The 15,452-nt window shown below is 48.3% G+C and overlaps 2 protein-coding genes across 4 annotated transcripts; one reads left to right on the top strand and one right to left on the bottom strand.

Annotated features, from left to right (window-relative positions):
• Nucleotides 1–10: 10 nt before the first annotated feature.
• On the bottom strand, nucleotides 11–11,985 carry NFKBIL1 (NFKB inhibitor like 1). Of its 3 annotated transcripts, none has more exons than XM_004043639.5 (4): nucleotides 11,864–11,985; nucleotides 10,400–10,676; nucleotides 988–1,209; nucleotides 11–818 (listed from the first exon to the last, which is right to left on the bottom strand). In XM_004043639.5, the coding sequence occupies exons 2-4, from the start codon at nucleotides 10,662–10,664 to the stop codon at nucleotides 229–231; spliced, it is 1,077 nt and encodes a 358-aa protein (XP_004043687.1). In that variant the 5' UTR covers nucleotides 10,665–10,676; nucleotides 11,864–11,985; the 3' UTR covers nucleotides 11–228. The 3 variants fall into 3 exon arrangements, with proteins under 3 accessions (XP_004043687.1, XP_004043686.1, XP_004043685.1); XM_004043638.4 differs by lacking the exon at nucleotides 11,864–11,985 and adding an exon at nucleotides 11,089–11,269 and having other exon boundaries at nucleotides 1,033–1,209; XM_004043637.5 differs by lacking the exon at nucleotides 11,864–11,985 and adding an exon at nucleotides 11,089–11,262.
• Nucleotides 11,974–14,380, top strand: ATP6V1G2 (ATPase H+ transporting V1 subunit G2). The gene is made up of 3 exons (XM_004043641.5): nucleotides 11,974–12,359; nucleotides 12,624–12,724; nucleotides 13,252–14,380. The coding sequence occupies exons 1-3, from the start codon at nucleotides 12,278–12,280 to the stop codon at nucleotides 13,423–13,425; spliced, it is 357 nt and encodes a 118-aa protein (XP_004043689.1). The 5' UTR covers nucleotides 11,974–12,277; the 3' UTR covers nucleotides 13,426–14,380.
• Nucleotides 14,381–15,452: the final 1,072 nt, after the last annotated feature.

Below are 15,452 nucleotides of genomic sequence, written 5' to 3'. Positions count from 1 at the left end.
ACACTGGGAGTGAGATGTGGAACCAGGTCTTATTAGGAAACGGCAGAGTCAAGGAGCAGTGGTGGCGGCCCGCACCCCCCACCCCCACTTGTTACAACTTTCGCTCCCACCCATATCCTCTGCTGAGCAGCACCTGGCTCTTCCTTGTGGTCCCCATCCTTTCCCTTACCCTTCCTTCTGCCTCATCCTGAGGCTGCAGCCCCGAAGTTTCTTGCTTCTTCCCTAGGGTCACTTGAGGGCCTCTGCATGGCGATTCAGGGCCTGAGAAAGGGCTGTCACTGCTCCCATCACACGGCCCAGCTCCCAGGTCTCAATCTGGCTTCGGAATCGTTGCAGGAAGCGGTCAGGGTGCCAGCGGACCTGCTGGACCCTCAAGTACCTCCTCAGAGCCCCCTGTTCCTCCAAAGGGGGGCCCCTGGCCACCAGGGCTGCAGCCATGGCCTCTGGGTCCCCTCCCCCAGGGCAGGGCCAGGGCACATCACCAAATCGCCAGAGGCTGCCCCTCCCCGCTCCTCTGGGGTGCTCTTCCCTGGGCCCGGCCCTGGTTGGCTTGGGTTCTCGGTCCCCTAGAGCCTCCTGCGCCCTCCTGGCTCGGCTCTCACGCAGCTCTTCCTCCTTGGCCCGGGCTCGCTCCCTGAAGAGCCGCTGCTCCTCCTCCTGCTGTCGCCAGCTCTGGCTGGAGCCCTCAGCCCGTGGGGGTCGACAGGATCCCTCTGCTTCTCGCTGCTGCTGCTGGCACTTCTGGGCATGTTCCCGGGCCAGGCGATCTGACCAGGCTGAGAAGGACTCAGGTTCCTGGGTTTCATGGGAGGCATCACCTGTTTGGGAGGGTGGGATGGGGGTAGTTGGAGAGAGGCTGTGAGAAGGTGATGGGCCCCAAGAAGCAGGGAAGCACAGAGGGGGCAGAGGAGCCTAGTGTGACGCATTCATGCAGATGGAAAGCAGCCAGTGGGGAAGGGCAGCTGTGGATAGCAGTGGACTTCTCACCTTCATACCTCCCCATGACTTCCTGCCACTCGTCCTCCAGCTCACCCTGGAGCTTCTGTCTCCATTCCTGCTCCTTGGAGGCATCATCTTCTTCCTCCTCTTCAGCAGAATCCCAGGGGGGTCCCCAGCCCAAAATTTGGCCAGGGGTCTCCCCATCCTTATTCTTTATTCCCATGGCGGAGGGACAGCGGCTTAGCAGCGGGAGGAAGAAATCGGTGTAGGCTGTTGGTGGGAGAGCAGGGAGCAGAAGTTAGCTGGGACTCCCACTCCTCGGCAGAGCTGCCATCTTGAATCCTGCTGGTCACTCACTCCCTTGGTCTTAAAGCAATGGAAGGGTGGCTCACATGGATGCCTCCTGGGTATTAGGAAATAACCATCACTGATAAATACAGACTGATAGTTTACCACATGCATGGTAAGTGTGGTAGTTTAAAATATTCTCGGCCAGGCGCGGTGGCACACGTCTGTAATCCCAGCACTTTGGGAGTCCGAGGCGGGCGGATCACGAGGTCAGGAGATCAAGACCATCCTGGCTAACACGGTGAAATCCCATCTCTACTAAAAAATACAAAAAATTAGCCAGGCGTGGTGGCGGGCGCCTGCAGTCCCAGCTACTCGGCAGGCTGAGGCAGGACAATGATGTGAACCCGGGAGGTGGAGCTTGTAAGTAAGCCGAGATCGCGCCACTGCACTCCAGCCTAGGCGACAGAGCAAGACTCCGTCTCAAAAAAAAAAAAAAAAAAAAATTCTTATTTGTGTCTCCACAAACTATTTCAGCGTCCTAGAAGTTCTACCATGCCAACTGACATTTTCTGACCTGCCTCCAGCCACCAAGGCAGTGCCCAAATTCTTTGACTATGTATTCCACTTTTCACTTAAAAATATTGTCACTATATAAATCCCTTATTTTCTCACCTGAAACCATATGTCAGACTGGGAAAATATCTGAACGCTCTACTCTGGGCCATTAATAAATACACAAATATGTAATACTTATCTTTTATTATCACTTATCAATAAACTGAGTAAAATAAATGTTTTCAGGGGAATTTCTCTCAGCCAGCCTTACCAGGGGATGATGGGAGAGGGGTGGGGAGGTGAACCGGCAACAACTATGGCCGGCGGCAGAGCAAGCTCTTTCCAAATGACTGCTGACCTAGGGCAGGGGAAAGGGAGTGGAGTGTGACAGAGGGTCTCACCCATGGGCTGAGAGAAAACAGGAGAGGAACCGACGTTCCTGAACTCCCCTTTTCTTCAGTCCCAACCTTGCTGCATCTGGCCCAAGGTTAGCTGAGTGCCATGCTACTTCCTTCACTGCCAACCCAGGCACCCTGGCCAGGCCCACCTGCTGTGGCCGCCAACCACCTCTTTCACTTGGGGGATAGAAGAAGGGGAGGGAAGCAGCCTTCCTTCCTGTGGACCTACTTTCTTTCCCCGGGGTAAGAGGAAATGGGCTAGCAGTCCTTAAATCTTTATTTGGTAGTGCTGGAAAGTACTGTTTACCTGGCAGAAAGCTGGAATAGGGGAAGGCAAGGCCAGGAAGGCAAGAAGACAGAATGGCCCAGGTGTGGCTGGCGAAGGCCCACCATCCCTACCCAAATCACATCAGGGTTGGTGGGGGGGGGGCACTTCTCCCTAGTGCTGCTGTGACCTGTCACAGACCCTCTCAACTTGTCCCACCCAGAAAGTACCTGGTCCTGTCTCTCATTCGCATGTTCCCCACCTGAGCTCACTGCAGGGGTGAGCATGGTGAGTGCTCAGGCTTGCATGGGAGGTTTACATTCATAGGTTTTAAGGAGTAGGGCCTCCAACTATAAAAACATAATATTAAACAGCCACTACAACTGAGGCATGTGTTTGAAAAAAGCTGGCTACAAAACTGTAGAGAGGATCAGATGTGGCCAGGCATGGTGGCTCACGCCTGTAATCCCAGCACTTTGGAAGGCTGGGGGGGGGGCGGGGGGGGTGGATCACAAGGTCAGGAGTTCAATACCAGCCTGGCCAAGATGGTGAAAACCTGTCTTTACTAAAACAAACAAACAAACAAACAAAATATATATATAATTATATTTTATATTATATATAAAATTAGCCAGGCGTGGTGGCTGGCGCCTGTAATCCCAGCTACTTGGGAGGCTGAGGCAGAGAACTGCTTGAACCTGGGAGGCGGAGGTTGCAGTGAGCCGAGATCGCGCCTCTGCATTCCAGCCTGGGTGACAGGGCGAGACTCTGTCTCAAAAAAAAAAAAAAAAAAAAAAAAGAGAGAGAGAGAGGATCAGATAATAACTGTCTAAAACAAGAGACCAAATCCTATGGTTGGAAAAAAAGAGGCCGGGCGTGGTGGCTCATGGCCTGTAATCCCAGCACTTTGCGAGGCTGAGGCGGGTGGATCACCTGAGGTCAGGAGTTCGAGACCAGCCTGGCCAACATGGTGAAACCCTGTCTCTACTAAAAATACAAAAATTAGCCAGGCGTGGTAGCATGTGCCTGTAATCCCAGCTACTCGGGAGGGTGAGTCAGGAGAATCACTTGAACCTGGAAGGCGGAGGTTGCAGTGAGCTGAGATCATGCCACTGCACTCCAGCCTGGGCAACAGAGGGAGACTCCATCTCAAAAAAAAAAAAAAAGAAAAAAAATAGACTGGCAAAAAATATGTAAAAATTCTAGCCTATGGGTGGGTGGTGGGGCTGTAGGTGGCTTTTCCCCCAATTTTATTTGACATTTTAATGTGAAAGGGATATAATTAAGTTGAAATTTTCTTTTTAAAGAAGGACGAACAAATTTGATAACTATTGACAGTGTACTGTGATCCCTTCCAGTCCCACCTTGGTGTACCTAAAAGCATACATATGACACATTTATTTGGAGATATGTAACCATACTACAAATATTGCTTGGCAACTTGCTTCTTTCATTTAACATCTCATTTATATTTTTCCACAGGAATATATACAGTCTACCTCATACTTTTTGATGACTTTATAATTAGTGTTCCACTGTGTGTACAAAACAAATCTCCTTACCCCAATATCGATAGACTTTGTTTCAAAAAATGTTCAGCCTCATGAGTATCTTACAGTCTTTCTGTGGGGGTAGATTTTCATAAGTGGAATTTCTGTGTCAAAGGACATGCGCAATTTGGCCAAACTGCTCTCAATAAGTTTGTGCCAATATACAAGTGTGCCTATGTCTTCCTTTACCAAAATTGAATATCATCAACCCTTTTAATTTTGCCAGTTGGATAGATTAAAAAATTATTTTATTAACAATGTTTTTTTTTTTTCATGTCTTTTGGCTATTCGTATTTGTTGTGAATGAATTGCTCATATTCTTTATCCACTTTTTCTTTGGAAATTATATATATTGATATGAGGGTTCTATATACTGTATGTGTTACACATATTGCAAACATTTTCTTCTATCTATCTTTAAAAAAACTTTTTTTTCTTTTTGAGACAAGGTCTCGCCCTGTTGCCCAGGCTGCAGTGCAGTGGCATGATCTTGCTCACTGCAAACTCTGCCCCACCTGGGCTCAAGCGATCCTCCCACCTCAGCCTCCTGAGTAACTGGGACTACAGGACTACAGCCACGTACCACCACGCCTGGCTAATTTTGTATTTTTTGTACAGACCAGGTCTCACTGTGTTGTTCAGGCTGGTCTTGAACTCCTGGCTCAAGTGATCTGCCTACCTTGGCATCCCAAAGTGTGGGATTACAGGTGTGAGCTACCACACCCGGCCTAAAATTTTCATGTAGTTAAATCTATATCAATATATTATTTCCTGACTTTTTATTTCATTTCACTCTTAGGAAGGCTCTATTTTAAGATTATAAAACATTCTCTGCATTTTCTTCTACTACTTTAGACGTATACTCATTTTTATTTTTAGAAATTAAAAAACTCGGCCAGGCGCGGTGGCTCATGCCTGTAATCCCAGCACTCTGGGAGCCCAAGGTGGGTGGATCATGAGGTCAGGAGTTCAAGACCAGTCTGGCCAAGATGGTGAAACCCCGTCTCCACTAAAAATACAAAAATTAGCCTGATGTGGTGGCGGATGCCTGTAATCTCAGCTACTTGGGAGGCTGAGGCAGAGAACTGCTTGAACCCGGGAGGCAGAGGTTGCAGTGAGCCAAGATTGCGCGACTGGACTCCAGCCTGGGTGACAGAGTGAGACTCTGTCTCAACAACAACAAAAAAGAAATTAAAAAACTCTCAAAAATACAAAGTATAATACAATACACAACCCCATTCCTACCACAGGGTTTGTTAATGTACTGTCATGTTTGTAGTATAATTTATTTTAAGGAAATAAAATCATCACAGATAAAGGTAGTTTACCGTGATACTGCCTTCCAAGTTTCATTCCTCCCCAGGCCATCTGTCCCATGAATTTGGTGTGTACCTTCCTGTCATATTCAGGTATTTAATCTGCTGGAATTTACTTTTTGATTAGGTGTGAGGTGGGACTCTTGTTTTTCCCTAGATGAGCCAAATGTTCCAATATTATTTATAAAATAGTTCACCTGGTCGGGCACAGTGGCTCATGCCTGTAATCCCAGCACTTTGGGAAGCTGAGGTGGGTGGATCACCTCAGGTCAGGACAGGAGTTTAAGACCAGCCTGGCCAACACGGTGAAACCCCCATCTCTACAAAAATACAAAAATTAGCTGGGCATGATGGCAGGTGCCCAGCTACTCAGGAGGCTGAGGCAGGAGAATTGCTTGAACCCGGGAGGCGGAGGTTGTAGCAAGCTGAGATTGCGCCATTGCACTCCAGCCTGGGTGACACAGGGAGACTCTGTCTCGGAAAAAAAAAAAAAAAAGTTCACCTTTCTCCAGTATTAGAAATGCCCCCTTTAGGCCTGGCGCGGTGGCTCACGCCTCTAATCCCAGCATTTTGGGAGGCCGAGGCGGGGGGATCATGAGGTCAGGAGTTCGAGACCGGCCTGGCCAACACAGTGAAACCCCGTCTCTACTAAAAATACAAAAAATTAGCCGGGTGTGGTGGCGGGCGCCTGTAATCCCAGCTACTTGGGAGGCTGAGGCAGGAGAATGGCTTGAACCCGGGAAGCGGAGCTTGCAGTGAGCCGAGATCACACTACTGCACTCCAGCTTGGGCGACAGAATGAGACTCCATCCCCCACTTCGCCAAAAAAAAAAAAAAAAAAAAAAAAGAAATGCCGCCTTTATAGCGATTTACCAGATCAACCGTTCTCAATGCTCTTTAATATGCTGGAGTTTCATACTAAGAAAAATAAACATAAAAACATTTTGGCCAGGCGCTGTGGCTCACGCCTGTAATCCCAACACTTTGGGAGGCTGAGGTGAGCAGATCACAAGGTCAAGAGATCGAGACCATCCTGGCTAACATGGTGAAACCCCGTGTCTACTAAAAATACAAAAAATTAGCCAGGCGTGGTGGCATACGCCTACAGTCCCTACGCCTATAGTCCCAGCTACTTGGGAGGCTGAGGCAGGAGAATCTCTTGAACCTGGGAGGTGGAGGTTGCAGTGAGCCGAGATTGTGCCACTGCACTCCAGCCTGGGCGACAGAATGAGACTCCTTTTCAAACAAACCAAAACAAAACAGAAAACAAAAACAAAACCAAAAAACATTCTGTGGGATGGGCACGGTGGCTCATGCCTATAATCCCAACATTTTGGGAGGCTGAGGTGGGCGGATCACTTGAGGTCAGGAGTTCGAGACCAGCCTGGCCAACATGTTGAAACCCCATCTCTACTAAAAACACAAAAATTAGGTCGGGCATGGTGGGTCATGCCTGTAATCCCAGCACTTTGGGAGGCCGAGGCAGGTGGATCGTCTAAGGTCAGGAGTTCGAGACTAGCCTGGCCAACATGGTGAAACCCCATCTCTATTAAAAATACAAAAGTTAGCCGGGCATGGTGGCAGGCTCCTGTAGTCCCAGCTACTCAGGAGGCTGAGGAAGGAGAGTCACTTGAACCCAGGAGGCGGAGGTTGCAGTGAGTCAAGATACTGCCACTGCACTCCAGCCTGGGGAACAGAGGGAGACTCCGTCTCAAAAATAAATAAACAAATAAAAATTTAAAAATTAATAAATAAAAATAAAAAAATTAGCTGGGCATGGTGGTGTGTGCCTGTAATCTCAGCTACTTGGGAGGCTGAAGCAGGAGAATCGCTTGAACCCAGGAAGCAGAGGTTGTAGTGAGCCAAGATCATGCCACTGCACTCCAGCCTGGGCGACAAAGCAAGACTCCGTCTCAAAAGGAAAAGAAAAAGGAAGCTGGAAGCTGAATGAGATGGGCCTTTCAACCAAGGAGTTAGAAGGCCATCTGGTGGCAGGGCTGGCAGAGGACCAGGAGTAAATAAGGCCAGAGAGGACACCAGGGTCTGGGAGTGAAGGCACTGAGCTTGGGTCCCCCTTTGGAAGACAATGACCTGAGAGCTGTGAGATTTCAGACAAGTTCCCGAACCTTTTGGGCCCTGCTTTCCTCATCTGTAAATGGGATAATATCAGTCTCACCAGCTTCTTAAAATTCAATACAATGGAGTTGGGTGTGGTGGCTCACGCCTCTAGTCCTGGCACTTTGGGAAGCCGAGGTGGGCAGACTGTTTGAACTCAGGAGATGGAGAACAGCCTGGATAACATAGCAAAACAGTCTCTACCAAAAATACAAACAATTAGCTGGGCATGGTGGTGTGTGCTTGTAGTCCCAGCTACTAGGGAGGCTGAGGTGGGAGGACTGCTTGAGCCCACGAGGTAGAGGCTGCAGTGAGCCATGATTGCACCACTGCACTCCAGGCTGGGAGACAGAATGAGACCCTGTCTCAAAACAAACAAGCAAACAAACAATAAAGGAAATCCCTACCACACTATCAGGGGCATTTTGGCTGAGCGCGGTGGCTCACGCCTATAATCCCAGCACTTTGGGAGGCTAGGCTGGCAGGTCACCTGAGGTCGGGAGTTTGAGACCAGCCTGACCAACACGGAGAAACTGTCTCTACCAAAAATACAAAATTAGCCGGGCGTGATGGTGCATGCCTGTAATCCCAGCTACTTGGGAGGCTGAGGCAGGAGAATCTCTTGAACCCAGGAGGCAGAGGTTGAGGTGGGCTGAAATCGTGCCATTGCACTCTAGCCTGGGCAACAACAGGGAAACTCCATCTCAAAAAAACAAAACAAAACAAAAAACAAAACTCCCATTTTTGCGAGGCAAATTGGGCTCACAGAGGTAAGCTGCATGTCCCTGTTGATGGCAGAGCTGGGGTCTGGACGCAGGTCTGCTTCGGGGTAATCTGCTCTTTTGCCTTCCAGGGTCCTGCCTCTTACAATATGAGCTGTCAACTTAGATGCCTGCACTCAGTAAACCTACTCTGTTTTAAGTAAAAACAACAAGAAACAAATCTGAATATGCTAGCCTATCTCAGGTACGTTAAAGGAAATTTTTAAATAGGGGGTTTTTTGACCATTTGGGGGAGGGGCCTTCTGTCTATACTTGAGCTGGGGGATGTTAGGGTTGTTCATCTGGATCTAGAGGTTTTCCTGTAATGTTCTTACTCCAGAAGGAAATCTCTAGATGGGGAAAGAAGGTTTCAGCTTTTATTCTAGTAAGCAGGGCTCTAACTATAAAGAGCTGCTTCCACCACTCTTTTTTTTTTTTTTTTGAGACGGAGTCTTGTTGTGTTGCCCAGGTTGGAATGCAGTAGTGCAATCTCGGCTCACCACAACCTCTGTCTTCCGGGTTCAAGTGATTCTCCTGCCTCAGCCTCCCAAGTAGCTGAGACTACAGGTGTGTGCCACCATGCCTGGCTAATTTTTGTATTTTTAGTACAGATGGGGTTTCACTATGTTGGTCAGGCTGGTCTCGAACTCCTGACCTCGTGATCTGACTGCCTCGGCCTCCCAAAGTGCTGGGATTACAGGCATGACCCACCGCACCTGGCCTCCACCACTATTATAATATCACCAGGTTCCCCATTTGAATCCTTCAGTGCCAAAGGTTTTGCAGAATTCAAATGTTTTTGGGACTTGATAGGGCTGACCTAAAAGTACACTCACTCTATATTAGGTAGCCCAGGAGGGCCTAGGCAGCCCCAAGAACCAAACACATGAGTGTTTCTGCAGGGAAATGTATGAATATTGACATCAGTAGGATAAAAATAAATAATAATCTTACTTTAGTTCAGATTAGGTTTCTGTCACCAAATGAATTTTGGTGGCAGCCTGATGAAAAATGTTGGTTCTCAGAGTGTTTTTGAGTTTAGAATTGTGGTTAAGGGAGTATGGACCTGTTGATAACAAAAACAGGAACAAGGCCAGGTGTGGTGGCTCACATCTGTAATCCCAGCACTTTGAGAGGCTGAGGTTGGTGGATCACCTGAGGTCAGGCATTCGAGATCAGCTTGTCCAACATGGCGAAAACCCATCTCTTCTAAAAATATAAAAATTAGCTGGGCGTGGTGGCATGCGCCTGTAATCCTAGCTACTTGGGAGGCTGAGGCATGAGAATCACTTGAACCTGGGAGGTGGAGGTTGCAGTGAGCCAGGATCGCACCATTGCATTCCAGCCTGGGCAAGAAGAGTGAAACTTCATAAAAAACAAAAACAAAAACAAAAACAAAAAACAGAGAAACAGGAACAACAATCGCCAGCATATACCAAGTGCTTATCGTGTGTGCCAGGTACTCTAATTATGTACTATGTCAGTTGATTCTCAAAACATATATGGCACAACATGGGTACTCTGAACATGGGCACAATCAATGTACAATGCTATAATGTATAACACAGGACAATGTAGCTGTTAAAAGCATGGACACTCTATCTAGTCCATCTGGGTTATAATCTCTGCTCTACCAGTGAATAACTGTAACTCTGGCAAATGACTTCTCTATGCCCTGTTTCCTCAGCTGGGAAATGGGGGATAATATCAGTACTCACCTCCTAAGATTGTTGTGAGGATTAAATGTGTTACTTTATGAGAAATGTCTGGCACATAGCAAAGGTTGTTATTATTTTAATTTTTACACATGGGCAAACTAAGCCTCAAGTAACCTGTCCAAGAATACGTAACTATGAAGTGTGGAGCTGGGATTTGGAGCTGGGGTTTGAATCCAGGCGATCTAACTCCAGAGCCTACCTTCTATGCTACTTTTTGGCTACCAGCAAACAATCTGTCAAGAAACAAAGTAGCTACTAATCTAAACAGATGTGAAATTTGAAGACCAGTTGCTCTTTGGGGAATGTTGGGTTCTTCAGACAATGGTAGCTCAGTAATGTAAAGGCACAAATGACAGCCACATGCCAACTTGGTTAACTCCTTCCCTAGGTCCTGATGACCAAATAACTAGCCTATTTCTCAACTATTGGTTGGCTTTCATTTCAGGTCTGGTCAGCTGCTTATGACCTTGTTCCCCACTGAGCAGACTCACCATCTGGGCCCTGGCGGGCAGCAGCATGCAGTGCCGTGTCCCCATGGCGGTCCTGGTGGGCAGGGTCAGCCCCGAGCCGAAGCAGCAGGCACAGGGCAGGGGCATCGTGGCGGGCACAGGCCCGGTGCAGTGGTGGGGGCTGCCCAGCATCTACATCGAGGCCTGGGTGTCGCTGGAGGAGGGCCTGGGCCCGGACCAGCCGTCCTGCAGACAAGTAACGACGAAAGCGACGTTCTCGGCGTTGGCGGCGGGAAGTGGAGGCCATGGAACTCTTGGGCTGGGGAAGGAAAAAAGGCAGCAGTCAGGACTTCAGCCTTGGCTGGTCCTTCTCCCTCCATCTCTGACATCCCCTGTTGTTTCTCCCTTTGGTTCCGTTTTTTTTCAATATCTTCAGCAAGAGATGAGGCCTAACCTAACCCTGATCCTTTATCAGATGATAGATTTGAAAAAAAAAATTTTTTTGAGGGGGGTGATAGGATCAGAGGTTTAATTTTTTTAATGTAAAATTCGAGAAAAGGGTAAATAATTGGTTTAAGGCTCAGGAGCCCAGGTAAATTTTTAATTTTTAACAAAGAACTTTAAAAAAACCCAACAGGGCCGGATGGGGAAAATTTTTATCAGCAGAAATCTGAGTTTTAAAAAGTCACAGATAATCTCCAATAATGATCTAGAAATTGAATATCATGTACCCGGCAGACAGATGTGGAGGCTTCTTCCTCTGGAACCTGGGGGGAGGGGTTACTCATCAGACCTGCCCCCGCCCCCCCAAGTACCCCCAGAGCTGTAGGCCCAAGGCCTGTGTTTAAGAAGCTCGGAGACGGGAGGCGGGAAGGGCGGAGACACTCCAGGCTGGAGGAAATGGCGCAAGCAGAGACGCAGGTGGAGGGCGGAAGTGAACTGTGAGGGGCGTTACCGGATGTCGTTCCGCCCCGACCGGGTAGTTCTTGGCCAGATCTCCCGGGGGAAACTAGGGAACTTAAGTTAAAGGGGCCGTCTGAAACCAGAAGACTGGACTAGAGGCGAGGAAAAGGAGGCGAGGGGAGGGGAGGGAGAAAAGAGAGTTACTTGGAGGTTTTTTCCCGCCTCCTCTAACTTGGCAGAGAGAGGAGATGGTTCAGTGATGGACGAAAAGATGAGAAGACAGAGAAAACAGGGGAGATAAAGACAGGATAAAAATCACATTAAACATGGAAAACAAAAACAAAAACCACAGTGGGCCAACAACAGGGGCAGATCAAAAAAAAGAAAAAATACAGACAAAAGACGGAAGAAGACTATCGTAGGATGGGGCAAGTGAGATGCAAAAATTTGGACTTGAGAAATATGTAGAAAAAGATGGAGATGTTAACAACGGGAGGCAGGGGAGGGGGCGGGATGGTGGAGAGAGAGAAAGGTAGAGAGTTAGTTTAGAATTAAGCCCAGAATGCTCTTTTCCCAACACAGGTTGCATGATGACATCCTTACCTTTTCACCGCATTCACAACCCTTTATGCTTCCTCTGTTACCACCAGTCAAGTTCTCCTTCTCTCACCTCAGTACTCCCCCGTCTCCGCCCCTGCCTCATCCCTAGATCTTTCCGACTGGGATGGCTAACCTGTTGTAAGCCCGCAGCTTTGGGCCTGGTCTCTGCTGCCCCCAGGCGGCCCCTTTGGGTACTGCCTGAGCAAGAAGTGCTGGAGAGGAGGACCAGTCATCAATAGGAGGATGAGATTGGGAGAGACACTTGGTGCAGGAGGCTGAGTGAGAAGGGGAGCACTAAGACCCAGGGGTAGTGGAGGACTGCAGCAACGAGCTGGAGGAGGAGAAGTAAGCGGTGGGGGGTGGGAGCCATCTGGTACTTTGACAGCATTCAAAACAGCATCGGCCATAACAACAGAAATGGCCAGTCAGTCCCAGGGTATCCAGCAGCTTCTGCAAGCTGAGAAGCGGGCAGCTGAGAAGGTGGCAGATGCCAGAAAGAGTGAGTCTCCTCTTTCCTCCCTTAGGAGTTTGGAAAGAAAATTGGGGGTGGGGGACAGCAAACATTTTGGGAAAACCCAAGGCTGGCGGGAAGACAGCTAGGGTCTGGAGGCTGGTTAGGAGGGAGGAAATGGATGGATATTAGAATCTGGCACCTGGTTGGCTGAGAGATGGCTGTATAACTTTCTGGAAGGGACTGACTCCTGCTATTACATTGTGTGTGTGTGGGTCCATCCCCACCCACTGTCCTTTCTTCTGCCTCCAGGGAAGGCCCGGCGACTGAAGCAGGCAAAGGAGGAGGCACAGATGGAGGTGGAGCAATACCGCAGAGAGCGAGAGCACGAATTCCAGAGCAAGCAGCAGGCGGTGAGTTGAGGCAGAGTCGGGATGAGACCCCACTGCAAGTTGGTGGGTGCATCTAGTGAGGTGTGTAAGGGTGACTCAACAAGAAAATATGGTGGCAGAGGGCTGAGGCTGAGGGGACCCTGGCAGGGACCACAACATTGGTGAAACTTTGTGATGATATGTAGGAGAGTCTGGGAGTTTTGAAGGCCACATAGAGCTTGTGGGCGGAATGCCACAGTCTGTGTAAAGTATAACATCTATGTGGAGTATGATTAACATTTGTGGTGGAGGGTAGAGTTTTATGGTCATGGATGGTGAGGTGGTGGGGATATTACGGTCTGTTTTAGGATGAAGTTGCATGTTAGGTCTAAGGGGAAAGGGGACTGTGTTGATCTCTTTGGTGTTGGGATATTTCTGTGGGATGGGGGTGGTTTCTGAGAGGGCCTTTCTTCTAGGCTTTGTTTCAGGATCTTTCCCCTCATATGCCTGGACCCTTGTCTGTTTCTGCTTTTCCCTTTCTCTCTTCCACCCCTCTCCCTACCCCCCAGGCCATGGGCTCCCAGGGGAACCTGTCTGCTGAGGTGGAGCAGGCTACAAGGCGCCAGGTGCAGGGCATGCAGAGCTCCCAGCAGAGAAACCGAGAGCGTGTCCTGGCCCAGCTTCTTGGCATGGTCTGCGACGTCAGGCCCCAGGTCCACCCCAACTACCGGATTTCTGCCTAGGGCCACCGTAGGGCCTGACTCCTTCTGCCAGTTCCCTCCCTCAAAGAAATCCTCCAATCAAAATCACCTCCCACCATAATCCCTGTCTTCTTTCCATCCCCTAGAAATCCTGGGAGGCAGGATCCAATAATTTTCCTGTGACATTTATAAATATCCTGCTCACATCTGAATCTCCTTGTTGTTCTTTAACCCTCACTGGGACTTTGTAAACTTCCAAGTCATTCTCACCTAAACCCTCTGTGAAATTTGTAATATGGGGAAGTAGGAATGTGGAAAACATCCTGACTTCAGCGTCTGGCAGATGTGGGTCCCTCTCTTGACCCTGTCACTTGCTGGCTGTGAAACCAGGACAAGCTACTTAACTTGGTAGCCTCGATGTCCTCCTCTGTGAAACTGGGATGATAATAATGCCTACCTTGTGAGGGTTGCTTCAATGATTAGGAATCATTCTGTAAAGTCTAGCACAGTTCCTTGCATGTTGTAGCAGTGATTCAGTAAGTAGCAACCCTGTGATACTATTACCACCACCTGCTCACCGGTCAAAACCTACACAGCTGTTTCCTCACTTCCATCACTGGCTCTCTAATTCCACTTGTTCATTCTGTGACCCTAGTTATTTTCTGAATAATTGGTTCTTCTCTTTTCCCAGAGACCTTCTGATCTCCAAAAAGAGGAGATGACTACATTTAGCCCCTCTCTTATAATTCCAGGTAGATAACTGCATTTTGTAGCCTCTGTTTTTCTTTTGCTGATCTTCGTCTTTATTAGATTTTCCTCCTTTCCTATTTCCCCAAAGACTTATCAGATGCTCATTGCTTTCTAAGATCTAAAATGATACTGTGTTCCCTCATATGCATGCCCTTCCTTTCTATATCCTTGACACCTTACTTTCCCATTGTAACAATCAAAAAAGTATCAATAAAATAATTATCGGCAAATAAATTGGTGAGTTGAAGCAGCCTCCTTTTGCCTCATCATTTCTCATTTTCAGTCACTTTGTTTTTTTTTTTTTGAGATGGAGTTTTGCTCTTGTTGCCCAGGCTGGAATACAATGGCGTGATCTCAGCTCACTGCAACCTCTGCCTCCCGGGTTCAAGCGATTCTCCTGCCTCAGCCTCCCAAGTTGCTGGAATTATGGGTGTGTGCCACCACGCCTGGCTATTTTTTGTATTTTTAGTAGAGATGGGGTTTCGCCATGTTGGTTAGGCTGGTCTCAAACTCCTGACCTCAAGTGATCCACCTGCCTTGGCCTCCCAAAGTGCTGAGATTAGAGGTGTGAGCCACTGTGCCTGGCCTTCAGTCACTTTCTTGTTTTTTGTTTACATATTCCCTAAACAGCCCAAATGGCTATCCTTTGAAACTTCTTGGAGAAACAAGAACAAGTAGTACTTTATTATTTCTCTAAAGTGAGAAACATGGTTCCTCATTTGGGAATCTGAGGACTATAGATCGCAACTATAGAGAAAAGCTGGAGTGTAGGAGCAAGTGCTCTTTGCCCCTTTACCTTGCATTTTCTTCATAGCACTTACTGCTACTGGTTTTTTGAGACAAGGTCCTGCTGTGTTGCCCAGGCTGGAGTTCCAGCTCACCGCAGCCTTGACCCCCTGGACTCAAATGATCCTCCCACTTCAGCCTCCTGAGTAGCTGGGATTACAGGCGAGTGCCACTATGCCTTGCTAATTTTAAAATTTTTTGTAGAGATGGGATCTCACTTGCCCAGGCTGGTCCGAAACTCCTGGGCTCAAGCAATCCTTCGGGCTCGGCTTCCTCAAGGGTTGGGTTACAGGCCTGAGCCACTGCACCCTGACCACTTATCGATACTTGACATTATATTTGTGTTTATGTGTTTTCTTCCCTGTAATGTAAACACTGTGAGAACAGGGCTGTTCACCGTTGTGTCCCCAGATCCTAGGACAACATGTGGCACAAGGGAGGCAGTTGATAAATACTTTTGAATAAATTAAATGATACTTGGGAAAATACCTTCTATGACACCATTCTTGAATTAGTTACTTCATTTGTCACTG

This window comes from Gorilla gorilla, chromosome 5 (genome assembly GCF_029281585.2).
Source record: "Gorilla gorilla gorilla isolate KB3781 chromosome 5, NHGRI_mGorGor1-v2.1_pri, whole genome shotgun sequence".
NCBI classification, from domain to species: domain Eukaryota; kingdom Metazoa; phylum Chordata; class Mammalia; order Primates; family Hominidae; genus Gorilla; species Gorilla gorilla.
This window is presented reverse-complemented; position numbering and strand designations above follow the sequence as displayed.